General features: G+C 61.3%; 1 protein-coding gene across 1 annotated transcript; it reads right to left on the bottom strand.

Moving 5' to 3' along the window:
- Window positions 1–683: 683 nt before the first annotated feature.
- Window positions 684–23715, bottom strand: HOOK2 (hook microtubule tethering protein 2). Its single transcript, XM_073318265.2, has 22 exons — window positions 23616–23715; window positions 18634–18719; window positions 18137–18209; window positions 17573–17623; window positions 16891–17023; window positions 16122–16189; window positions 15804–15866; window positions 15537–15617; window positions 12685–12833; window positions 12247–12387; window positions 10994–11195; window positions 10764–10874; window positions 10446–10533; window positions 8364–8433; window positions 7465–7602; window positions 7184–7271; window positions 4850–4884; window positions 4510–4592; window positions 4123–4226; window positions 3672–3779; window positions 2612–2683; window positions 684–2393 (listed from the first exon to the last, which is right to left on the bottom strand). Exons 1-22 carry the CDS (start codon window positions 23658–23660, stop codon window positions 2226–2228), a joined length of 2157 nt encoding a protein of 718 aa, XP_073174366.1. The 5' UTR covers window positions 23661–23715; the 3' UTR covers window positions 684–2225.
- Window positions 23716–25146: the final 1431 nt, after the last annotated feature.

Genomic DNA, 25146 nt, shown 5'->3' with positions numbered 1-25146 from the left:
CCACACTGGGGGTAGCACTGTCCGGGGGGCAATTACCCTCTGCTGAGCCCCACCCACCTGCAGCACCACTGCCCGTGACCAGCTGGGCTGCGGGCAAGGAAAGGAGTTCAGTTTGATGCCCAATTCCAAGCCAGCAGCCAAGAGCCAGCCCCAGGCCTTGGCTAGGGCAGGAGCCCATGTGAGATGAGTGGGTTTTTTTTTGGGGGGGGGGGGGTCTCAGCACAGGCCCCAACCAGGCAGGGAAACATGCTGCAGCTGCCCCTGCACAGTGCCACCCACCATGGGCCCTGCTCCGTGACTGGGGCTCCTACGCGCCAGACACTAGTTATTATTAGGTAGATTACGGTAGCACCTAGCACTATGGGGTCTACCGTAGTACACCTAATAATCCGTGGACACCTGCTCTCAGACCCTAGGTGCTACTGTAATACACCCAATGCACAGCCCCCAGAAAAATGGGGTCCTCTTCCAAGAGGAGGATGCCTCCCCACTACCATAATACACCAAATAATCCATGGAGGTGGGCTCCCAGACCTTAAGTGCTACCATAATACACCTAGTTATAGCATCCAGAAAAATCCATGCGGCTACCGTAATTCACCTAATAATCCACAGAGACCTGCTCCCAGACACTAGGGGACAGAGCAGCCAGATTACTGGGTCTCAAGAGACAGATGAGCAAGAACGATTCTAGCATCTTTATTGGTAGTGTAAAGATTCTGCACAGGAGCCAAGATGCCCCCGTGCGCCATTGCAGGCTGCCCTAGAGTAGAAAAATAAAAGACACGGGGCCCAGACCCACAGAACCCCTCATCGCTACCCCCGTCAGTTTTACAAAATATACAGTTTCCGTCTTTAAAACCCCAGCAGCGTTTGCCTAAAATCATATTCTAAAATGAAAAGAAAAAAAAGAGGGGGGGCTCAGCGCAATCTGGACCCCCCACCACTTAAAAATAAAACTCAATCCACTTCAACCCACACAGAGCAGAGGTAAAAATACAGCAGATCACTTTAAAACCAAAAGATGCTGCTAGACCCGGCCTCTGAGAACGGCTACAGAAACCCCCAGTGCCGGAGAACAAGAGGCAGGGGGGTTGCAACAGGCTGTAGTGACTGACTCTGGGACCTGCCTTGCTTTAGTGTTGAAGGAGAGGTTTGAAGCATCTCCTTGCCGGTAGCTTTAGCCTCTCAGCCCAGGCCCCTAGCTGGCCAGTTCTGTTGGAGGGCAGGGAACGGAGCAGAACCCAGGCAACAGGGATCCAAGATCCCCAAAGTGAAGCCTGGGAACAGGTGACACCTGATGCCACAGCAGCTAGGAAACGGACAAGGAAGTGGGGAAGAGTCATGGTGTGTGAAGATGCCGGGAAGGGGGTGGCTGGCACAGCAAGTCAGAGGCTCCAGCAGGGAATTATGAAGGGGGCAGACCCCAGCCCAGAGGCTGCAAGCCATCTCCCCTCACCCATGGGCACTGGCTGGGTGGCATGAAGCAGCAGAATCTGCCCAGCCCCTGACACTGATGGGACCAGCCATGAGCGCAGGAGCTGTGGTGCTGGCAGAGACCATCCTGGCGTTCAATGCCCCCAGCCGCACCGGCGCCCACCGTGGCTCAGCCCTGGAGAGGAGTTCAGCTGTGTTGCCACGTATGCCCCGAACGCGAGCCAGCGCCCCCCCAGCCGGCATGGCCACAGAGGTTGACTGCCAGGTGCCTCAGCAGAGGGGCTCGTATCGCTGCGCTCAGGAGAGTGGCCAAGAAGGGGTTAAAATTCAGGGGGGTTCTTTCAGAGGGGGGAGCGAAGGGAAGGGATCAGCTCCATGCTGGTGCTCAAAGGGACCAGCCCAGGGAGCATGGGGGAGTGTGTGTGTGGGGTCAGGGGCACTGGTTAGGGGCTGAGGCTCAGGGAGGGTCCTGGCTGATCCCCCTGCTTGCTCCCCCCCCAGCATTCTAGTAGTGCAAAGGAATGGGGGCTTGCAGCAGGGTGTCTCCCCCCCGCAAGATCACGGGCAGATCCACTCCCCCCAGCAGCATAGGTCGTTCTACCCCATCTCTGGGGAAGGGCAGAGGCAGAGTTAGCCCCTTGCTGACTCCATTCCCCCCCCCCGCAAGTGACAGATGGCACCACTGGGGGTGGGTGCCACAGGGCAGCAATGGGCAAGGAGCTCCAGTTCCAAGACCCCCCCCAACCCCACGCAGCCATGGAGGGGGGTGGGAGTGGGAGGGGCTCCAGTCAGTGCAGCTGTGGGGGCTTGTCTCCGTACTTGGCCAGCAGGGGCTGGGTCCGCCCCAGATGCCCCCTGCGGGCGTTGGTGGCCTGGCGCTGCTGGGCCAGGAAGGACTGGGCACTGCTGGAGGTGGCCGATCGCTCCTCCGTGGCTTGCTGGTGGAGCACCATGCCCTGCAATGGGAGGGGGGAGGTCAGCGTGGGGGGCACAGGGACAGCCCCTGGGCACAGCCTGGCACCGAGGCCTGGCTGGGAGCTCAGCCCCCACCAGCAGGAGTCATGGGTTGCTGGGGCAGGGGGTCTGGCCCAGCCAAGGTGCTGTGGGATTCAGTTGGCACCACCCCCCTTGCCCCCCAGAAGGCCCGGCAGCCTGGCACACCCCCTGCGCTCACCGTGTTGTACCAGGCGCTGATGATCAGCTTCTCTTCCTGCTCCCGCTGGGATCTCGTTTTCTCCAAGTTGGTCTGATGGGGGGGAGAAATGGGAAGGGGGAGTTAGTGGGGGAGGAGGAGCCAGGCTGGCTCCTAGGGCTCAGGGTGGGCAGATGGGGTGCTCTCCCCCCACCCCCAGCTTTGGGTCCCGGAGGCCACATGGGGGCCTCCTGCAGCCTTTGGCTCAGGAAGCTGAGACCTTGGGAGGGGAGGAAGCTGGTGATGGGGGGGGGCACCTTGGCTCCCCCTTCTATTCCACAGCACAGGCTGCCTGAATAATCCAGCAGCTGGTTCAGGGTGCTTGGCCGTGGCCACAGGTATCCCCCCACCTGGGACTGGATCCCTCCCTCTGGCTCAGCCCAGCTACCCCCCATTCCTTTGCAACCCCACCCCCAACCCCCAACTTGCTGGCTGCCTCTCTCGCCAATGGAGCCCTGCACTGCCCACGTCCAGAGGGTCCTTCCAGGGCACCACCCAGACCATCTGCACCTGGGATCAGATCATCCAGTCTGACCTCTTGGCTAGCACAGGCCACCCCCCCCGGCAAGCCCAGCAGCTGGAACTGGGGGGTGTCACCAGTGCCCAAGCCCCTGCAGTGGCAGGAAACGGATTAGACGCACCCAGATAACCACACCCGGTGCCCTGCGCTGCAGAGAAGGTGCCCGTGACCCCCCACCAAGCTCCCTGACGATCTGACATAGGGGGAAGATCTGGTGACCCAGATGAGCCAGACCCACCAGCCAGGCACCTAAGCAGTGGATTTTCTGGCCCCTCCCGACTGGAGACCAAACCCTGATGCTTTGGAGGAAGGCAACCCACCCACCCTCCCAGAACACAGATGTGCCTGGTGGGGGGGAGGGGGTTTCCTTCCTGACCCCTGCAGATGACCGCTGAAGCCCTGAAGCAGGAGGCTGGATTCCAGCCATCATCGCGATACAAGCGTCTGAGGGCAGCTGCGGCAGTTCTGTCCTCTCCGGGCCCAGGAAGGAAAGAGACTAACCCCACAGCCCAGCGCCCTCACCTCCAGGTGATGGATCTTCACCTCCTTCTCCTGCAGCTGGTTCTTTAAGGCCTGGATCTCGGGGGGGGGCTTGGATGGCTGCTGCTTGGGGTGCAGCGTCTTAATGACCTGGAATAGAGTGGATACAGTCAGAGGCGTTACCGGGGACATCTCCCTGCCCCCATCCCAAGCCCGGCAGGCCAGGGGAGACCCCACCCTCCCCCGCCCGGGGCAGGACTCCTGCCGTGGCTGTCCGTGTTGCAGAGCTTCCCAGAGCAGCGCCCCTTGTGGGGAGGTACAGGGAGGACGGCCCCAGTGGCGCTGGGGTGACGGGGCCCGGCTCTGCAGCCCTGCCATGGCTTGGGCCACTCGGGAGCGTCCCAAGGGATGGAGCCGGCCCAGCCTGGGGCTCCCGGCCCCGGCCCAGCCTGGGGCTCCCGGCCCCGGCCCAGCCTGGGGCTCCCAGGCTCACCGTGCAGGCCTTGTCCATATAGCGCTTGTACCGCTCCTCCATGGCCTTCATGTCCTCGTCCTTCTTCTTCAGACACTCCTGCAGCTCGTTGATCTTCCTGGCGTCTGGGGGGAGGGGAGCATCAGGAGGGGGGCCACATGAAGCATCCTCCCCCCAGCCCATGTGGGGAAACAGAGGCACAGAGCCACCCCAGGAGCACCTGGCTCCCCCAGTCCCGTGCTGTTACCAGGAGCTTCAAGTCACCCGCTAGGGACATGCTGTGGACACGGCGTCATGGGGGGAGCGACTGAGGGGCCAGCCCGACCAGAGCCCCCTCTCCACCCCCCCCCGTCGGAACTGAAGCCTCCCCCTCCCTGTGCGTCCACCCCTCCCCCCCAACCCCCATACTTGTGCTGTCCACTTTGGGCTCCAAGTCCTCAATGTATTCCCGCTTCTTCTGCAGCTCCGAGTGGGCCTGGTGCAGCTTCTCCCTGGGGCGGGGAGGAGACCAGGGCTGTCAGATGCCCAGTGCCCCACTCCAGCCCAGATCCTCCTCTCAGCCTTGATACCTTGCCCCAGCTAATGAAGGGTCAGGCCCCCTGCTCGATTCCTGCCCCTGCCCCACCACTCTCCTTGGAGCTAGCTGGGGGACACCCACCCCTGCGGCCAGCTCACAATCCCGACTCACTGAAGGTACCATGCCCGCCCCATCCCGCCCCGCAGGTACTCACAGAACACCACAACTTACAGGTGCTCTTCCAGCTTCCTCTTCAGCAGGCAGGACTAGGGAGGAAGAACAGGGGAGGGTGAAGATCGAGAGCCCAGACCACGCAGGTTCTGAGGGGCTGGGAGCTGCCATGGCAGCTGGGCCCCAGTGTTCACGGCCCCTCCCCGCTCCGGAGAGCTTCGGGGGGGGGGGGGGCTGAGACGGAGAGACAGCGCCTCCAGCGTCTTGGGGTCACCAGCTGGGCCCCCACCCACCCCTGCTCAGCTCTCCCGGAGCCGGCCCAGCCCGAGACGGGTGTGGCACCATTGGCAGGAGTGGACACAGGCCAGCCTACGCCAGCCGGGGGCGGGGGGGGGGGAATCCAGCCCTTCCTGCTCTGAAGCCCAGCGTCCTGGCACTGCGAACGCCCGAGCTCAGGCTCTGGCGCTCCACACTGCAGGGGAAGCCAGAGCCACGCAGAGCGACTGTCACAAGCCTCTAGCTAGTCCCGTGACCCCGTCCCCACCCCGGGCCTGACAGAGCAGAAGCGATTTTACATTGATTGAGACAGTGGGGGGGGGGGGGGACGACACACACAAAACAAAACTGAAAACCCCCCAAAACCCCAGGGGTTTAGATGGTAACCATCGAAAGTGCATCTTAAAGGCGGTTTGCAACAGCCGGGAGACACATGTAACCAGGGGGCGGCTATGATGGAGCTAGGACCCGTCCGTTCAAATCATGGGCTTAGCTACATCTAGAAAGGACACACGCCACGATTTTCTGGGCTGCTCTTTAGAGCGAGTGTCTCCGTTTATAGCTAGGCCTGGAAGGAAGGAGTTGATTGTGTGTCGGAAAAAATCCAATTCACCCCCCCCACCCCATGAGGAAATCTTGACAGAGATAATCACCAACGTGCAGACAGGCCAAGTACGATAAATGTGGGTTGAGAACTTGTCAGTCTGGGATTGGAGGAGATTTACTGGGGATCTGCGGACAAGTTGTGTTCTCGAGCTTTAGCTTTCTGAATCACAACGTCTGCCATTTGTCCGACCCCTCGCCTCGTTTCCCGCAACTGGGAAAACTTAAATGGATAAAAAAAAAATGTAAATTATAAACAAAGGGGGAGAGTGTTCTGCCCAGTCTATGTATAAACCTAGGGCTTGTAATAGGGCTCGGCTCCCTGCAGAGGCCGATGGGTAGCCAAACGGGCTGGAGGCACAGAATATTCCGCAGTTTCTCTTTCTATATACAGCTTGGTGCAATATACTCATATCTCCCAAGGGAGGTTAATAAGCCAGGAAGCGAATTAAGCAGCATTAACAGGCTACAAATAACAGTCAAGATTTCCGACAGCAACTAGCAGTATTTTGAGGGGAGGTCCCCCAACTCAAGACCTCTTATAAGCCGCCCAGTCCCCCACTCTCAGGAAGGGCTGGGCATCCACCCCGGAGATCAGGTGTCATGGGCTGGGCCCAAAACTTGCCATCCCCTCGCCCACGCAATAGGAAAGGAGCACAGAGAAGCAAGGTGGATTTAAACGAGGGGCTGGTTGGTACTTACAATGGCCTGTAGGGGTAGGGGGACAATCAGCCAGCGAGACAGAGGGGGTGGGGGAGAGAGAGAGGTGTTAGCGTGATCACAGCACAGAGTTGGAGTGCGGGGGGCACACGAGATCGCTGTGACGATTTCACACACAGAGGCAGCAGCACCTGGGGAGGATGCGGCTGGAGGATAGCAGCGAGTGGGCTCCCATCCCCCCCCACAGGGGACCCCAAGAGAACAGTGGGCTCCCCTTCCCAAGAAGGAGAAATCAGGGGAGGCTGAACCCCTTTCCAGCCGCCTCCTCCCCGTCATGAACAGATCTCCAGCTCCCCCCCCTCCCAACAGAGCTGTGGGGCAGACCACGCCCAGCTGCTCAAACCCAAGGGCACCCCTTCCCCCACCCCCCAAACCCAGTGCATTGAGTGGCAAGCTACTGCAGGTGCACTCAGCCACCCGGCAGCCTTTAGCCAGGGCAGAAGAAACGCAGGAGACCTTATTCCAAGTTCTCACATTTGGTTGGGCGCCCACATGGGGAGGGGCGTAGCCCCAGGGGCCCTACCATGGTGCCCGTGCCATGCCCGCATACCCCAGGCTGAGCAGAACGAGCCGTTAGCTGCTCCAGTGGCTTCGGCATGGGAAAGGGATGGATCAAGGGGGACAAAACCGATCAGTCACGGGAGAGGGAATCTTTCCCCAATGCAGCAGGGCCTGAGGGTGCATAGCCCGGCACTGACAGTCCAGAATCTGCTCCCAGGAGGCAGGTCAGAGCCGCAGGGCGATGGGGCAGAGGTCAGGGAAAGCCATGTACAGCCCGTCCTCGGCCAGACTCACATCCTCTGCCTTGGTGCCCTGCTCCTGCAGGGCCTTCTGGAGCTCCTCCACCTGGGCCTTCAGCTCCGAGATCTGCTGCTGGTGCAACCTGGAGAGGGAGGAAGAAGGGAGAGGAGGCCAGCTGAGTGGAGGCAGTGGATGGCACGACCTGGACCCTCCCTGGGCTGAGGCTCCCACCCGGCTACAGGGAGCCAGGGGCCTCAGGTGAGATAGGTTTGGGGGAGGTCTCAGGTTACTTAGATCAGCAGCCCCTCCCAGCCTGGTCTCCCCGCCCCCGTTACCTCTGCTGGGTCTCCAGCCGGTTCTTGGTGCGGTTGGACTCCTCCAGCTGCCCCTGCAGCTCAGCCAGCTGCTGCCGGTACGTCGCCTCCTGCACGCACAGCATCTTGTTCTCGTGCTGCAGGCGCACGATGGTCTCCCTGGGGTTGGGGAGAGGGGTGAGGTCAGGAGGGCAGATGGCCCAGGGGCCCCCCAGCCTGCTGGCCCAGGGGCAGCTCCTGGGGGACCACAAGTCCCAGCATGCAACGCTGCATCTCAACCCAAGAGCCAATCACCGGCTTGGACTGAGAGGCGGCATTGCATGCTGGGACCTGTAGTCCCCCAGGGGCTGCAGCTCCTCATTGGGGCATCTCCAAGCCGCCCTTTGGCTACTCACAGGCCTCTGCAGCACCAGACAGGGAGGCTGCAGGAGCTAATTCAGCCAGCCCAGGCAGAGGTTTGGGGAAGCCCCAGCAACCCCGGGGGAGGGTGGGTGGGGGCAGGCTGGGAGACCCCTCCCTAAGGTGGGAGGTGCAGCAGTGCTAAGAGCTGCCCCTCGCCCCCCTGCTGCGGGCACCAGGCAGTCTGGCTGTGCAGTGACATGACAGGCATCGTGCCCCTGGGCCAGGTGGGCGTTGGCCTGCTCCAGTCCATTTGCCCCCCCCCCCCAGCCCAAAGAGTCATCACCCCGAAGAATTTAACCCTTTTACTCCTGGCTGCACAGACAGCTGGGAACAGCTCATGAGCCTGAAGGTCAGCAGCAGAGACCCTCCCCGCAAAGGGGACTAGCAAGATTCTGCAAACGCAACACACTGAGGGCTTGACAGGAACAGCCCCCCCACCCCCCCCCAGGTACGGTGGCCTAAAGGTGCCAACAGACACCACACCCCTCTAGCCCGAGGGCTCCAGGGCGGGAGCCTACTTGAGTTCAGTCGGCAAGATTTCAGCGGCCAGGTTGTCCATGGGAGAAGAGACTCTGTCCAGCAAGGCATCTGCAAGAGGAAGGGGGTGGGTGGGTTGTGTGTGGAGGAGCAGGGATCAGCCCTGACTTGGCAGCTCTCTACTAGCCCTGAGCATGGGCGGGTGGGGGGGGGGAATTCTTCTCTGCCCCTGGCCGGGACTAGGGACGCAGAGATCCCAGGCTAGGGTCACAACCAGCAGCCTCCTGCTCTGGGCTAGTAGCATAGGCCATTCATGAAGCTGGAACAACGCCCCCCGTTCAGTGGGAGAAAGTTGAGCCCAGGACACGGCCGGCAGGGGCCAGGGAGGAAAGAGTAAGAATGTCCGCCCCCAGCAGAGAGTTATGAAAATCTTGCTTATGTGGGGCAGGGTCTCTTTCCTAGTGTCCCCCCTCCCCCAAGTTAGTTTATGTGCGGTAGCATGGGGGGCTCGCTTAGAAATGGGATACAGTTCTTGAATTCAATATCTTGTGGCAATGAGTTCCACAGATTCTGTATCACAGTTAAAAAAAACAACCCAATGAATTAGAGTTGGTCAGAAAATGGGCTCCCCACCCCAGGGTCGGGGCAGGGAGAAGTTTGAACTAAAATAGATTAACAATTTCAGGGGGTTTGGGCAAAATATTTCAGATTTAGAAGTGCCACTGCAGTGCCCCATGGGAGTTGTAGTTCTGGTGCCTTGTTCTACCATTCGGGCCACGCTCCCTGATGGGACTGCATATCACCCACCTGCCCCCATGAGGTGAGATAGGGGTGCATCATCAGAGAAGTAGGCTGGCTGGGGAGCCCAGCCCATGGAGGAAAATAAGGAAACAGAACTATACCTACACATCCTCATTCTTCTCTCTTGGCCAGGGAAGCTGGCCCACATTCCTATGATGCACCTTGATCTCGCCTCATGGAGAGGGCGGGTGGGTGCATCATGGGAGATGAAGTCCAAGGAGCTCAGCCCATAGAGGAGAACAAGGACATGAGGAAACCAAACTTCAGCTCCCACAAGGCACCATGGCGGTACAGCCAATCTGCCTAGTTTGACGGCAATACACAATTTTTCCACGGAAAGCAGGTGCATGTCCCAAAACAAGTTTGTCTCGCCCAAACTCCCCTTCTCCACCAAAAAAAAAGTTGACCAAAAATTTTTGACCAGCCCCATAACAGACGCTTCCAACAAGGAGCCGGCTCGAATTCCATTCTCCAGTCCCTCGCACCCAGCCGACGAAATGGGAGCTGGAACGTTCCCAGTGGGAACACGCCGTGCTCAGGAACGAATTGAGGTGGATGTGCCCTGCTTGTTACTACTCGCCTTCCATCAGCTGATAAGCTGCCGAGTGTAAAGTTCAGACACAAGGTTGCCACGAGTTTGTGGACGACAATGCAGCTTGGAAGGAGAAAAAACCCAAACATCACGTTCTTGGCTTCTTGGCTGTGCAGATTCCTGGCCTAGGGAGCGGAGCCGAGTCATGTGGAAACGCAGCCTCTGACCAAGGCCTTGGCTTTGTACTTGGCTTTATTCCTGATCTCAGCTAATTGTCTGAGGCTAGATCAGGGGGTGTTGGTAGCTGTGTCTCCAGCTCTGGGCCTGCTGCTGTTTGTAAGGGGGGGTCTGAATTACAGCGAGGCCCTGTGACGGCGGGTTTGGTTTGAGCTGCAGTTAGAGCAAGAGGTTTGACAGCTTTTTAAGCATCACGCGTTTGTGGGCGCTCAGCACCTTGGAAAAGTCAGACCCTGGGTGTTGTGAGTCAGATCCCCAAAAGTGTGAGGGGCCTCCCCCAAGCCTCCAAACAGAGGCAACTTCTGAGAGTTTCCCAGCACTTATGGCTTCAAGGGAAGCCTGAAGAAGCCCCAGTGCAGGGATGGCTGCCCGAGTCTGCAGAGAGCGTGAACCAGCTCAGAGGCGCGAACAGACATCTCGTTACGTCTGTCCCCTCCCTGCTCCAGGCCAGACAGGAGAGGGGCAATTGCAGCAGGAGAGGCAGCTGCTGCTCCCGCCCCCAGCCCGCCCGCACAGCTCCAGACCGTTCCTATTCCAGCACAGCTGCACCCACCTGCTTGGCTCAGGTACGTCTGCTGCACTTGGATGCATCTGAGCTCCTCGTTGGCCTCGCGGAGGGAGTGCCGCTCCTCAATCAGGCGCTGCGGGGAAGGGGGTGAGGGAGCAGCGGGGGGTCAGCAGAACCCTTCACCCAGGCGGAGAGCAGGATCGCCTCACTCCCAAACCTGGGACTCCCCACGCCCAGGCGGTCGGCTCTAACTGCTAGGTGCCACTCCCCTCCCGGAGCTGGGGATACCGGGCAATTCCAACTCCCAGCCCCCGCCCCCCCCTTTAACCACTAGACCCCCCCCGACCCCGCTCCCGGCCTCACCTCCTTCTCCTTCACCAGCGCCTCGAACTTCTCCTTGAGGTTCCTGAACTCAAACTGCCACTTCTCGGCCTTCAAGGCCTCCTCCGAGTGTTTGCTGTGCAGCTCGTGCACCTGTGGGGTGACAGGGACGGGGTCCGACGCAGCCACTGCTTCCGGGTGCAGACCTCGACCCCCCAGCTGGGACGCCAGCCCCCCCCCCCCCCACTCTGCCCGGGGAGCCCCAGCCCCACCTGTCTCCTGTGGGTCTCCAGCTGGGAGCGGACGGCATTGGCCTTGTGCAGCTCCTCCTCCAGCTTGCAGGTGCGCTGCATGTAGACCGTGTTCCGCTCCTCCAGCAGCCGCACCTGCCGCCGCAGGTCGCCCAAGTCCTCCAGCTTCTTCTTGTACGTGTCCACCGCGGCCTCCAGCTTGCCCACCTTGTCCGACGAGTGCCTGCCGGGGGCGGGAGGAGCTCGGCCGTCAGCCAGGGGTCCGGCTAGTGGCACCCAGTGCAAGTTCTATAGCCCCTCCTCTGTGGCTGCAGCAGATCACCGGGTCATTGGGAGTGGGCCGGGGGAAGAATACTCTGAGCCCTGGCTCCCAGCTCACCCCCTGGCTCTAACCCACTGGACCCCAGCGCCCCCCAGAGCCAGGATCAGAACCCAGGAGTCCCTGGGAGGACCGCGGCATGCTCTCCATTCCAGGGAGAACGGCCACACTGGGTCAGACCAACGGCCCATCTAGCCTGGTAGCCTGTCTCCCGACAACGGCCGGTGCCAGACGCTTTAGAGCAGTGGTCCCTGCTACGCTGCCCGCCAGGGCATTTTTGTGCGCCCACAGGACACCGCGCTGCCGAAATACCGCCCGCCAAAACGCCGCCGAGAAGCACTGCCGTTTCTCGGCGGCATTTCGACGGTGGGGTGGCCGGCGCCTGCCAGTCTTCTGGGAATAGCAATATGCTATTCCCACAGAAAGGCTGGGGACCGCTGCTTTAGAGGGAACAAAGAGAGCAGAGCCATTCTCAGGTGCTCTGTCCCCTGTCCCAGAGATTTAGGGACACCCAGAGCGTGGGGTGGTTTGAACAGCTGCTGGGTCCAAGGCCAGCAAACCCAACTCGAGAGCACGGAGCCCTGCTTTGCTCAGTGAGCCAGCCGCACCTCTAGCCCCATCTGGCAAGTGGGGAATCCAACCAAGAATCCCTGGCACCAGAAACTCAGCCGCTCCCTCTGGAGCTGGAGGGCCTCCTCTGTTAGCTAGCAGTAGTAGACTCTTATCTTCAATGTGGCGTGCTCCTGTGCACACACCGGGGGTAGGAAAAGAGGAGAGAACAACATGCCCTTAACCAGTGAGATTGCATCAGAATCCCGCAGGGGGAGACTTCCTGCCTGATCCTTGCCCTGGGGCATGAGGGTTACCTCCCCCCACCCTTAGAGTTTTAGGGTGCTGTGGTTACTCACCTGCTGGGCAGGTGAGGGGGGAATCCCATCAGACCCAGGGCTCTCACCTCAGCACATCCATCTCGTCCTTCAGGGCCTGGGCTTCCTCGGCCAGGCTGCTCAGTGCCTCGTTCCGATGCTGCAGCTCGTGCACCTCCCTCTCCAGCTCCTCACAGCGTGTGCGGAAGTCCTCCTTCCCGCTCTCCAGCCTGCGGGGGGTAGGCAGCCCCAGACAAGACACTGAACCTAGCTCCCCAGCTCTAACCCCTAGGCCCCACTCCCCTCCCAGAGCCGGGAACCGAACCCAGGAGCCCTAGCTCCCCAGCTCTAACCCCTCGACAGCACTCCCCTGCCAGAGCTGGGAACCGAACCCAGGAGCCCTGGCTCCTGGCTCCCAGCTCTAACCCCTCGACAGCACTCTCCCTGCCAGAGCCGGGAACCGAACCCAGGAGCCTTGGCTCCCAGCTCTAACCCCTAGGCCCCACTCCCCCTGCCAGCCCACCCACCTGAAAGTTTCCTCCTGCAGCTGCGTGATCTGAGCCTGCAGCAAGAGCAGTTTCTTGCCACCTGTATCTGACTCCAGCCGGTTCTTCTGCTCCTTCAGGGTCTTGTTCTCCAGGATCAGGGTGTTCTTCTCTTCCACCAGGAGGGAGATCTGCGGGCCAGGAGAGGGAGTCAGACCCCCCCAGCCGATGGGGACAGGCAGACAGCAAGGAGATACCCCTTGGCCCTCCCTCAGGACATGAGCCTTTGGACTCGGTGCTGTCCCAGAGCCAGCGGCTTCCGCCCACCCCATGCTCTGTGCACTAGTGTAAACGGGGATCCTGAAAGGGCGCACCCGAGACCAGTCAGAGCTGGGGAGGGAACCCAGGAGTCCTGGCTCCCAGCCCTGTGCTCAGACTGGGCCTTTGCAATGCAGAATTTGTGAAGCTTCCACGCTACAGTGGGGCCCTCGGACCCACTCCGATGGACCCAGGAGTCTCGTACCAGCAGCGCGGGGGGATGGCTCGGGACTCGGCTGCATGGTCCCGGGCTTCCTGGTATCCTGGATTCAGGCTGTCTATGGCCACACTTATGCCGGAGCCCCCCCACCCACAGGAGTAGATTCCAGGCTGGGGGGTGGGTGGGGGGGAAGGATACCAGCTCTCCCAAGGGGGTCAGAGCTCCCCTAAGCCTGGCATCCGAGTTAGGTCCTTGACTCAAGGCGTCTAAGCAGAGGTGGCGGGGTGGGCTGCACCCCTTTATGAAAACAACAGATGGGGATACAAAAATCAAGGAACTCCCACCCTTTCAGGGCAGGGTCACAGCTCTCCAGGGGGTCACGCCCAGGGCGGAGGACACGGCAGGCTGCCTGGCACATGCCTTGAGTAGGTGAACCCCAGGTACTGGATGCCCTCAGTGTGGGCGGCCCTAGCTGCTCTAACTCTGGCTACCCTTGTTAGACACACAAGCATCCAGTCCCCTCTTCTGATTCCTGCCCAGCTCTTGGCCTCAACGCCATCATGTGGCAGCGAGTTCCACAGGCCAACGACTGGGAAAGAGCATCTTTCTGTTGATCTGCGAAACTGGAAGGCCATAAATTCAAATCCGAGCGCCCCGTCACTCTGGTGCTTCTGGAGAAGGGAGAACAGACACTTCCTTCTCTACCCCAGTCATTTTAGGTTCGATTTATCACAGCCCCACTCTCACTGCATCTCATCACTGAGGAGCATCCCGCTCTTTCCACAGAGTTTTCCCAGGGCCTCAGATAATTCTAGTCCCCTTCCTTGGAACCCCAATAATTCAGCAGTATGCTTTTAGAGACGTCGACCCCCCCCGACTTTGCAGAGAGGGGAAGACAGTTTGGAGCACAGAGTTCTGGAAGGATGTGAGTAGGTAAGTGAGCCGCGCCAGGGCCGTTTCAAGCAGGTCCATGACACACATGCTCATGCAGAGGAAACGAACACGATGGCGTGCGCAGCTTTGTCAGTAGCTCTGTTACTGCAGGGGAGAGAGGGGGTGGGGGCGAACGGCGAACTCACCTTCCCGCTGGGGAACTGCGTCTCCAGGGATACGTTAGCACCTTACGGGAGCAAAGGGGGGGGTTTATGGAGAGCGGGTGGCTGGGAGACCATTGCACTTTGCACCGCAATGGGGAAGGCTCTTGCTATATGGGCATCCGAAGCGGAAACCCACCCTGATCCTCTGTAACCGGGGAGCGAGGATTTCCCATCTATCCTGGTCAGTGGCGGGGCTTTAGCGCCAGCCAGGAGCCCTCTTCATTCTGGAGTCAGACACCTTCCCGCGCGCACCCAGCTGGGATCTTGTGCCCCAAAGCTGACGAATCGCTAGGATGGCTACAGAGGCTCAGCTACCTGGGGAACTCCTTGCTGCAGGAGGTGTACCCAGAACAGAGCTGGGTTTCCTTCCCCACAGTTCAATTTGCTGCCTTCACATCGTTGTGGATCTGTTCTCATATTAGGGGATGAAGGTAAACAAGAGCCTGACTGGCATACTGCTGCTAACACTGGGTCTCTCCAGCCACTTGCTACCCCAAACCTGGCTCTGCGGTAGCCATATTGGACCCCCGAGGGGCAGGGAGATGGCCAGGGTTGCCCGGCCACTCAGCGGCAGAGCCAAACAACAGAACCCAGCCATGCAATCTGTGCTGAGGGCACCCCCACCAGAAGACCTGGGTTCGATTCCTGGCTCTGCTACCGCCTCCCTATTGGAGTCACTTCATCTCTGTCTCAGTTTCCCTCCTCTGAAGCAGGGAGAACAGTCCATCCATTCACCCCACCCTTTGCTCGGCTATGTAGATTGAGCAGCTGTCTCTGCTCAACGTACGTACAGAACCAAGCACAACAGGGCCCCAGCCGTACAGAGAACTCAGGGGTCCTGACTGAATCTCATTTACATCACGCCAGACCTGATCTAGCCCCCGTCGGATAACCCGCCCACCCCTCCCAAAACATACCCAGCTCCAAAAGCTGGAGAGCTACACCACTGGGTGGGGAGAGATGCAGAGGCCCACACGCCACGCAGCCCCGGAGCGGACACACTGCAACCACAAGCCAGCCGGAGAGGAGACACCCAGAGAGTGCAGACGGGACCATTGGTGGGTGGGAGGGTTCCTTGGGCCCGCCTGACAGCTGCTGCAGCAGGGATCAAACCGGGGACGCCCGGAGCCCCTACAACTTCAGCTGGAGACTAAAGGGTCTGGAGCCAAGAGAGCAGCTGACCCTCTGGGGGCTGGGCTGAGACACAGCTGCGTTGCCTGGGGTCCTTTCGAAGCCAGCTAGCCAACCCCCCAGGCCTGAGTTGGGTGAGATTAATTCTGGCTGCCCCCAGCCCAGAGCCAAGCCAGTGAGGAGCCCACCTGTTGCTCCAGTTCCTGGCAGCGCTGCTGCATGTCATCCGGCTCCTCCAGGTCCTCGCTGAGGAAATAGTACTTCCGGGACTGCAGGACAGAGGGGGTGACGTTAGAGAAGGGGATCACAGACAGATCTCAGCACAGCACCTTTCCCACCGGGGGCAGGGATCAGGAGACCTGGAGCCAGAGATGCTCCACCCCCTCCTGACAAGTCACAGCCATGGCCCCCGAATTCTCCCCTCTTTTACAGGTGGGGAAACTGAGGCACGGTACCTGGCTATCGAAGTTGCCGTACGTCTCGGAGGCCAGCGTGTCCAGCGGGTCCTTGGTCATCAGCTGCAGGAGAGAAAAGGTTACAGATGTTCAGGAGGCAGCTGGCAGGAAGCAGATGGGCCAGCACAAAGCCAGGCAGTGGCTCCGCAGTGGTTGCATGGGGGGGGGGGGTGAGAGAGCAAGGGGCTGCGGGTCAGGAGGGAGGAGCACCATTGGCATCAGTCTCATACCCATGAGTGCCAGCCCCAACGAGCCCCCCATCCCCCAGCAAGCCCCCCCACCCCACCCTCCCAACCCAGCTGGCCGGCCCCAGCTCACCTCCTGAATGGCAGCCATAACCACGTGCTGGACGGACTCCTCCAAGGTCATGATCTGCTGGATGTGCTCTGGGATGGAGGAAGGGTAGCGGCTGAGTCCCTGCCCCTCTTCCACCCGCCCCCCAACCACGCCAGCCTCTCCCTCCAGCATGAGCCTCTTTCCCCCTGCACAGCGTGGGGGCCAACCCCCATCCCAGGGGTATGGAGGCCAGCCCCCCGCCCCCATGCCGCATAGGCTCCCAACCCACATGGCACAGATGCCAACATCAGAGGCCTCTGTGCCAGGTGCCATGGGGCTGAGGCCGGAGGCACAGAGCAGCAGCCCCCAGGGTAATTCCACAGGGGGATCCCTGTGCTGCGGAGAGGGGGAAGAAGGATTGGGGGAGGGGAAAGCGGGGAGGCCACATGCTCAGGCTCAGCGAGGAGAAGGCTCCTTTGCCAGCCACCTCCCCTGGGGGTGGGGCGGGGCAGAGGGGAGCTGGGATTCAATCCCCTCCCCTGCACTAGCCATGCCATTGGGGAACAGACAGGGAGCTGGGTCTGTCCTGGGGGGGTGGGGGGAAGGAGGTGGGGGAGATCTGAGCTAGTTTGTGGGAGGGGACTCTGCACATGGAGACCATGGAGCCCTTAGGTGGGGGGAGGATCATGCTGCTTTTTAGGGACCCCAGAATGGCACCTTCCAAAAATCACATGCAAAGACACCGCACCCCGGGCAGGGAGTAACCACCTGCCTCTCCCCCACACTGAGCCAAGCCCCTGTAGTCTCACACCTTGCTTCTTCTCACAGCTGATGGCACACCCCAGCACCAGCTGCAGCAGCTTGCCCAGCTCTGAGGTGTCCGAGAACTCCCCGATCAGGTTGACGTCTGGCAGGTGGCGCTCTGAGATCTGGTGACCCAAGACCTGGGGGAGAGATGGAGGGTTCTGGGGAGGCAGCGAGGGGGCCCAGAGACACCCCCTGCCCCCCACAGACACCTGCCCCTCCTCCCTATGTGCTCAAGCCGGTGCCCAAGGGGGTCGGTGCATAGACCCACCAGACTGGGGCTTCCAGGCTGACCTACCAGAGCCAGCTGCAGAGCCCCCCGGGACCAGGCCTATTGGGGCAAGGAGGCACCCAGAGGAAAACAGACACTTTAAACCTACCTCAAGACATACAGGGTGAGTGAGGGTACCATCCAGGGGCTGTTAGAATACCCCCACCCCCATCAGAAAGGGCAGCGTGGTCTAGTGCACAGGACATGGGCTAGGAATCAGGACATCTGGGTTCTAGTCCCAGCTCTGCCATGGACCTTGGGCAAGTTGCTTTCCCTGTGTGCCTCAGTTTCCCCTCCCATCCTGTAGGACTCTAGACCATGAGCTCCGCAAGGCAGGGGGCTGATCTCAGCCAGGGCCCTCTAGGTGCTACTGTAGGGCACCTAATAGCCACCCCCCCATTCCCTCGGGGACACTCACATCTTGGGAGTACTCCAGCACGCTCTGCAGGATCTTTTTCAGGTTGCTCACCTGGAAGAGAGAGTTTTGCAGGATTCTATTGCCGCACACACCAGATCCAGGGAGAACTCCCCCGCCCCCTCCAACTGGGCTGACGCTGATCTCGCTGGGGGCAGGGCTGAGAACCCACAACTCGGCTCAGGCAGCTGCCAGACCAGACCGGCGCTCAGTAGGGGAGCTGCAGGGTGGGCGCTTGGCCTGGGAAGGGCACACAAGGCAGCGCCACGGCTGGCTCGTAAGCAGGGTGGGGGGCAGCCAAGCCCCCAAAGAGGATGGGAACAGCCAGCTGGAAAGTTGCAGAGTGGGGAGGGGATTCAGTCACTTCGTGCTCGCCAGACCCCATGGCAACCTCCTGCCTCACACATCCTACAGTCCCAGGGGAATGGGAACAGATTGAGACTGTCCACACCTAGCCCTGCTTGAGAGGATACCAGGACCTTCACAATTGAGGCGGCGGGGGGGTGGTGGTGGTGGTGTGAAGAGATGGTTTAAAACTCTCCCCCCATCCCCATTCAAGCCAGTTACCTTGAGCCTCCAGTTGTCACTGGTGTCATCTTTGATCCGCAGCAGCCAGGTCTCATTGAACCAAGAGGAGTCTCTGAAAGGGAGGAAGGGACAGGGCAGGGTGGAATGGGGGGGATGCGGAATGGGAGGGGAATTCCTGGCCTGACTGGAGCAGCTGCCACCTTGGGGCAGGATCCGGTTTCCCTGCTGGCTGCCCACGCCCAGGGTGGGCCGTAGGCAGGGATCTGGAATCTTGCTGGGACAAGGGTCAGGAGGGGGGGGCAGACGTGGGCACAGGCTTCCTGTCAGCTCCACTCTGCCCTCCCTACAGGCCCCTTGCTCCAAAATCCTCCCCCCCAGCCCCAGGAGCCCAAAGCACCAGAGATCCAAGCCCAGTTGCCCCGGGTCTGGACAGAGAGGGATGAGCCCCAGTCTAGCACCCCGCCCCCACATCAGCCCTGCCACCCACTCTAGCTTTAAACGGCTCCCGCCTCTGGGGGCTGCAGGCCAGTACTTACATCCTGTGCAGGACCTGGGCAATGGGGACCCCGCTAGTCAGATCCTGGTAGGTATGGCACGGAGATGGGACGTGGAAGGTCTGCAGCTGGGAAGGAGGACACAGAGGTGGCTCAGCAAGGCAAAGAGTGAACGAGATTTGCAGGGGACAGGAAAAGCCACCCAGAGACCCAGCAGGGGTAACCCCTGCACCCTGGGCAATTGGCCAGGGCTGAGGATTGAACCTGGGACCTCTGGATTCTTAATGCCGGAGCTAGCTGTTAGCCAAGGCAGGAGGACGGCATCATCCCTCCCTCGCACCCAACACAGCCCCACCCACCAGGGAACACTCCAGAGCAGGCACAGTCTATGGGGCTGATGGTTCGGGACGTCCAACTCCAGCAGAAGCTGGAGGGAGACACAAGGAACTCCCCCACCCCCAGGGCAGCCAGCCAGCACCCCCGCCCTTGGGCAGGTTTGGAGCCAGTGCCCCCTAAAGGGGAAAGGCCCCATAGCCCGGTTCAGGTGTCGCCCAGGGACGAATCCAGATCCTAGTTGCTCACCCTCCCTGCGGGCCAGTCGTGCCCACATCTTACCCCCCACCCGGCCTTCCCGGCCATCGAGGCACAGACCCACCCTCTCCGGCACGCCACACAAGACAGGTGCTAGCCCAGTGTTACAGCCTCCCCTGGATCACGCTGGGCCAAGGGATGGGACCAGCCACCCCTGACTAACCCAGGTGCTGAAATCCCCCCCCTCCATCCACCCCCCTGCCCCACATAAAACCGGCACCCCAAACCAAGAAGGAACCAGCCGCTAGCCCAGCAGCCGAGTAGGATTTCACATTCAGGGCAGCGACAGGACGCTCGATCAAGCTAGTGTCCTCCCGCCCATCCCCCCATGCTGTGACTCCCTCTGCATGCGGCAGGTTCCCCCTTAAACCTACCCCCCGCCTCCTAGAGAGACCCCCCCACTCTGGCCTGGGACCCGGCTTCAGTTTCTAGCCACCTGTTGCAGAGGCTTCCTAAAGCTCCCTCCCACTTTGGGGTGGTGCTGGAGGGAGCGAACTGCCAGCACCCCCCCATCACCGGGCAGGAGCTCCCCCCACCGAGCCCGCTGGCTGAGTCACTGCACTCAGCTGCCAAGCAGGGGCCCGGAGGGCAGACCGGGCTACAAAGCCACAGGGCAAAGGGGGGCAGGGCCCCTTCATTCCCCCCCCCACTTCGGAAAGGGGTAGAAAAGACACACACACGCCCAGCAACAACAGCCCCTCCCCGGCTGGCTGGCTACAGACTTAACCAGGCAGCATCAGCACTCCTGTGATCTCCAGGTCAGACTAGATAATCAAACAGTCCCCTGCAGGCTGGAGAACTACGAATTGCTCCCCCTGGCCCCAGCCCCCACACCTTGGCCCATCCCCAGAGGGCCCCCCCACTCCCACTCCTCTAGCTAGGGGCAGTTATCAGTCTCTGGTGCCCCCACAGCCTCACAAAGGTGACCTATGCAGCTCCCATCCCCATGAACTCCAGCCATGCTGGGGGGTTAGCACCATGGGTTCCTGCTGAGACCCAGAAATTTGTTTCATAGATGGGCCACTGAGCGGTCATCAGCCGGAGTGATTGTCTGTCGTGTTCCCCCCGTGTGCCCCAACAACTCAGAATCAATGCCACAGAGGGAAAGGCCCAGTACCCCATTCCTTGAGCCAGCCAGCTCCCTTGTCCTGGGGCCAGATCAGAGCCAGCATTCCCTGGAGGGCAGAGGCCCCATACCCCATTCTCCACCCCCGCCCCGAGCCAACCAGTCCCCCGCCCTCTAGAGGGCACACATACCCCATTCCCCAACCCACCACTACAGCGAGACTTCCCGCAGCCCCAGGCAAATTAACTGCCCTGCTACTGCAGTACGGTCATTAGTTAATGGGGTTATTACAGCAGTGCCTAAGGGCCGGCCGAGATCACGTGTACAGCTCCTAGCGCACCCCCAGTAGCAGACCCCCACACACATCGAGGAGCTAATCAGCTACGGGATGTTGCTGCCATGGTTTTATGACCGAGGTGCAAGGCAGTGACTGGCTCGCCTGGTGATTGCCGGGGCGGGGGCTTGGGGGTTAAAACGCTGCTGTCAGGGCAGAGCCCGAGCCATTGGTGTTGTGTAACTGCCCCGGGATGGTACCAATGGGTTGGGAAAGGTCTGGCTGGAGCCGCCCCAGCTCAGGGGAGGATCCGGTACCTGACCCACTGACAGGGGTGCCCCAAGGGACTGTTTAAGAGTAATGCACCGACCCCATGGATCCGTGACTCCAAGGTGGGGGAGAAGCGCAGAACACACAAGCCCCGGATGGCAGAGTCCCCGTGGCCAGATCTCCCCTGAGCAAGAGCGGCTCAGCCGTGACCTCCCAGCGCCCCAGAAGCCTGAGCAGGTCTGGCCGGGTTTTCCTAAAACATAGTACTTGAGCAGGGCAGCTTTGATCTCCTGGCCTGATCTCCCAGTTCCATAATCCTCCCTGGCAGGGCTGGGCAGAGACACAGGAAGGGCCTTCAGCTCAGGTTCAGCCATGTGGGCCTTAAACATGGTCAGGGTGGGCCGCCTCGTCCCCAGTCTTCTCTCCTCTGTCCTGGTACAAGTCACCCCTGCTTGTCTTGCCACCAGAAGTATTAGCCAGGGCACTGCTGCAGGGGAGCTCGCAGCACCAAAGTCTGCGGTTAGAGCCATTGTCTTCTTCCTGCAGACCTGTGCCGAGCTTACCTGTCCTGCCCACTGGGGGTTGGGACAGGAGGTATCAGGTGTTCAGCCGTTGGAGCTCCCACTGTCTGGCCAGAACCTCCAGTGACCTGGGCCGGTTTCAGCCAGACCTCTCGGCCTATTCACCCCATCCCATCCCCCTCTCAGACACCTCCCGCCCCGGATCCCCCCCAACAGCAGCATCCTAACCCACCGCGCTTCCCGGATAGCAATCCCCGGGTGAGCCAGTCGCTGCCCTGCGCTCCAGAAAACGCCCCAGCACCCTGGGGGCCAGCCTGTGGCCAGGGGTCCCTGCTTGGGTCAACTCTCCCTTTGCAGCTCCTGCTCCAGCGAGGTGCACCCGAGGCTGTGAACATCAGCAGGCAGTGCCCCAGGGTGCTCGGGGGAGAGGGGTGCAGGGCGCATTGGGGAAAACCGACGGGTCTGGAGCACTGTAACTGGGCGCGGTACGGTAGGGCTCTAAGGCAGGAATGGAGATGTGGGGGTCTGGAGGGATTGGGGAAGGGTTGAGCGTACAGACCCCCTCACCCTACACGGAGGGGGGGGGGGCGCACAGGACTGGAACTTGGCTGTGATGCTCAGAGGGGCAGGGTGGATGGGGGAGGGGAAACTGGGGTATAACATGTGTACAAGAGGGGGACTGCGTAGGGGGGGCATTGCCCATGGCAGAGACCAGGGGGCTGAAGGAGACTCAGCTCATGGAGGCAGCCAGTACAGACCCATAATACCCAGGGCAGGTGAAAAGGGGGGACGGGGGAGGGGAACAGCCCAGGATTAGCGCCCCCCCCACTGATAGAGAGAGCACAGCCATAAACCAGAGGCAGCCCCGCATTCCCAGCTACCCCCCCAGCCTAGGGTCCACGCCCTCCCCCCCATTCCCAGTTCCCCCCCCAGCCCAGTCCTCCCCCCATAGCCCAGGGGGCCACCCCATAGCCTAGTCCCCCCCCCACAGCCCGGGGGCCACGCCCTCCCCCCCATAGCCCAGGGGGCGACCCCCATAGCCTAGTCCCCTCCCCCCACAGCCCGGGGGCCACGCCCTCCCCCCCATAGCCCGGGGGGCGACCCCCATAGCCTAGTCCCCTCCCCCCACAGCTCGGGGGCCACGCCCTCCCCCCCATAGCCCGGGGGGCGACCCCCATAGCCTAGTCCCCTCCCCCCACAGCTCGGGGGCCACGCCCTCCCCCCCATAGCCCGGGGGGCGACCCCCATAGCCTAGTCCCCTCCCCCCACAGCCCGGGGGCCACGCCCTCCCCCCATAGCCCGGGGGGCGACCCCCATAGCCTAGTCCCCTCCCCCCACAGCCCGGGGGCCACGCCCTCCCCCCATAGCCCGGGGGGCGACCCCCATAGCCTAGTCCCCTCCCCCCACAGCCCGGGGGCCACGCCCTCCCCCCCATAGCCCGGGGGGCGACCCCCATAGCCTAGTCCCCTCCCCCCACAGCCCGGGGGCCACGCCCTCCCCCCCATAGCCCGGGGGGCGACCCCCATAGCCTAGTCCCCTCCCCCCACAGCCCGGGGGCCACGCCCTCCCCCCCATAGCCCGGGGGGCGACCCCCATAGCCTAGTCCCCTCCCCCCACAGCTCGGGGGCCACGCCCTCCCCCCCATAGCCCGGGGGCGACCCCCATAGCCTAGTCCCCTCCCCCCACAGCCCGGGGGCCACGCCCTCCCCCCATAGCCCGGGGGGCGACCCCCATAGCCTAGTCCCCTCCCCCCACAGCCTGGGGGCCACGCCCTCCCCCCATAGCCCAGGGGGCGACCCCCATAGCCTAGTCCCCTCCCCCCACAGCCCGGGGGCCACGCCCTCCCCCCATAGCCCGGGGGGCGACCCCCATAGCCTAGTCCCCTCCCCCCACAGCCTGGGGGCCACGCCCTCCCCCCATAGCCCAGGGGGCAACCCCCATAGCCTAGTCCCCTCCCCCCCATAGCCCGGGGGCCACGCCCTCCCCCCATAGCCCGGGGGGCGACCCCCATAGCCTAGTCCCCTCCCCCCCACAGCCCGGGGGGCGACCCCCATAGCCTAGTCCCCTCCCCCCACAGCCTGGGGGCCACGCCCTCCCCCCATAGCCCGGGGGGCGACCCCCATAGCCTAGTCCCCTCCCCCCACAGCCCGGGGGCCACGCCCTCCCCCCATAGCCCGGGGGGCGACCCCCATAGCCTAGTCCCCTCCCCCCACAGCCCGGGGGCCACGCCCTCTCCCCCCCCCCACAGCCCGGGGGGCGACCCTCCCAGCAAGGGGGCCACGCCCAGGGCACCAGCCCTCACCCAGGTGAGCAGGGACCCGCAGAGCTCGGCCTTGTCCACGCTCATGGCTCCGGCCGCCGAGCGCCTCGGTCCGCCAGCACCATAGACACCGGGCCCCGCTCCCCGCCTAGAGCGACCCCGCCTGGCGCACGTCGTCCGCTCCGCCCACCGCCGACATCTTTAGCCCGGGCAGGCGGCGCTCTAGCGTAGCTCTGGGCTGCGAGTCTCTATGGCGAAAGGACGTTCTAGGCACGTGGAGGGTTGTTCTCTGTGGTCTCTTTGCTGGAAATTAGAGGGGACTATTTATCATAGAAACTCAGGGTCGGAAGGGACCTCGGGAGGGTCCAGTCCAACCCCCTGCTCCAAGCAGGCCCAACCCCAACGACATCATCCCAGCCAGGGCTTTGTCACGCCGGGCCTTAAAAACCTCTAAGGATGGAGACTCCACCACCTCTCAAGGGAACCCGTCCCAGGGCTTCCCCACCCTCCTCGTGAAACAGTGTTTCTAATATCCAACCCAGACCCCCCCCTGCACCTTGAGACCATCGCGCCTCGTTCTGTCGCCTGCCACCCCTGAGAGCAGCCGAGCTCCCTCCTCTCTGGAACCCCCTTCCGGGAGTGGAAAGCAGCTATCAACCCCCCCCTCACTCTTCTCTTCCGCAGACACGAAACAATCCCAGTTCCCTCAGCCTCTCCTCGTAAGCCATGTGCTCCAGCCCCCTCATCATGTTTGTTGCCCTCCGCTGGACTCTTTCCAATTTTTCCACATCCTTCTTGTAGTGTGGGGCCCAAAACTGGACGCAGGACTCCAGATGAGGCCTCACCACTGTCAAATAGAGGGGAATGATCACGTCCCTCGATCTGCTGGCCATGCTCCTACATATACAGCCCCAAATGCCGTTGGCCTTCTTGGCAACAAGGGCACACTGCTGACTCATATCCAGCTTCTCGTTCACTGTAATCCCCAGGTCCTTTTCTGCAGAACTGCTGCCGAGCCACTCGGTCCCTAGCCTGTAGCGCGGCCTGGGATTCTTCCGCCCTAAGTGCAGGACTCTGCACTTGTCCTTGTTGAACCTTATCAGATTTCTTTTGGCCCAAGCCTCTAATTTGTCTAGGTCCCCCTGTATCCTATCCCTACCCTCCAGCGTACCTACCACTCCTCCCAGCTTAGTGTCATCTGCAAACTGGCTGAGGGTGCAATCCACACCATCCTCCAGATCATTAATGAAGATATTGAACAGAACCGGCCCCAGGACCAACCCTTGGGGCACTCCGCTTGATACTGGCTGCCAACTAGACATGGAGCCCTACACTCATCTATCTATCTATCTATCTATCTATCTATCTATCTATCTATCCATCCCCATACACCCCCTCTATCTATCTATCTATCTATCTATCTATCTATCTATCTATCTATCTATCTATCTATCTATCTATCTATCTATCTATCTATCTATCTATCTATCTATCCCCATACACCCCCTCTATCTATCTATCTATCTATCTATCTATCTATCTATCCCACTTTTTCAGAATCCAAAGAGTCTCA

Source organism: Lepidochelys kempii, chromosome 20 (genome assembly GCF_965140285.1).
Source record: "Lepidochelys kempii isolate rLepKem1 chromosome 20, rLepKem1.hap1, whole genome shotgun sequence".
Classification (NCBI taxonomy): domain Eukaryota; kingdom Metazoa; phylum Chordata; order Testudines; family Cheloniidae; genus Lepidochelys; species Lepidochelys kempii.
This window is presented reverse-complemented; position numbering and strand designations above follow the sequence as displayed.

Bases quoted from the DNA above. Each gene is read 5' to 3' on its own strand.
- HOOK2 (XM_073318265.2), bottom strand. From the start codon at position 23,660: ATGAGCGTGGACAAGGCCGAGCTCTGCGGGTCCCTGCTCACCTGG. The intron at 10,534-10,763 runs GTGAGGCCGGGA...CCTTCCCCGCAG, and splicing joins CGCTGGTGAAGGAGAAGGAG to CGCCTGATTGAGGAGCGGCA. The intron at 8,434-10,445 runs GTGGGTGCAGCT...TTCCTCTTGCAG, and splicing joins GACGTACCTGAGCCAAGCAG to ATGCCTTGCTGGACAGAGTC.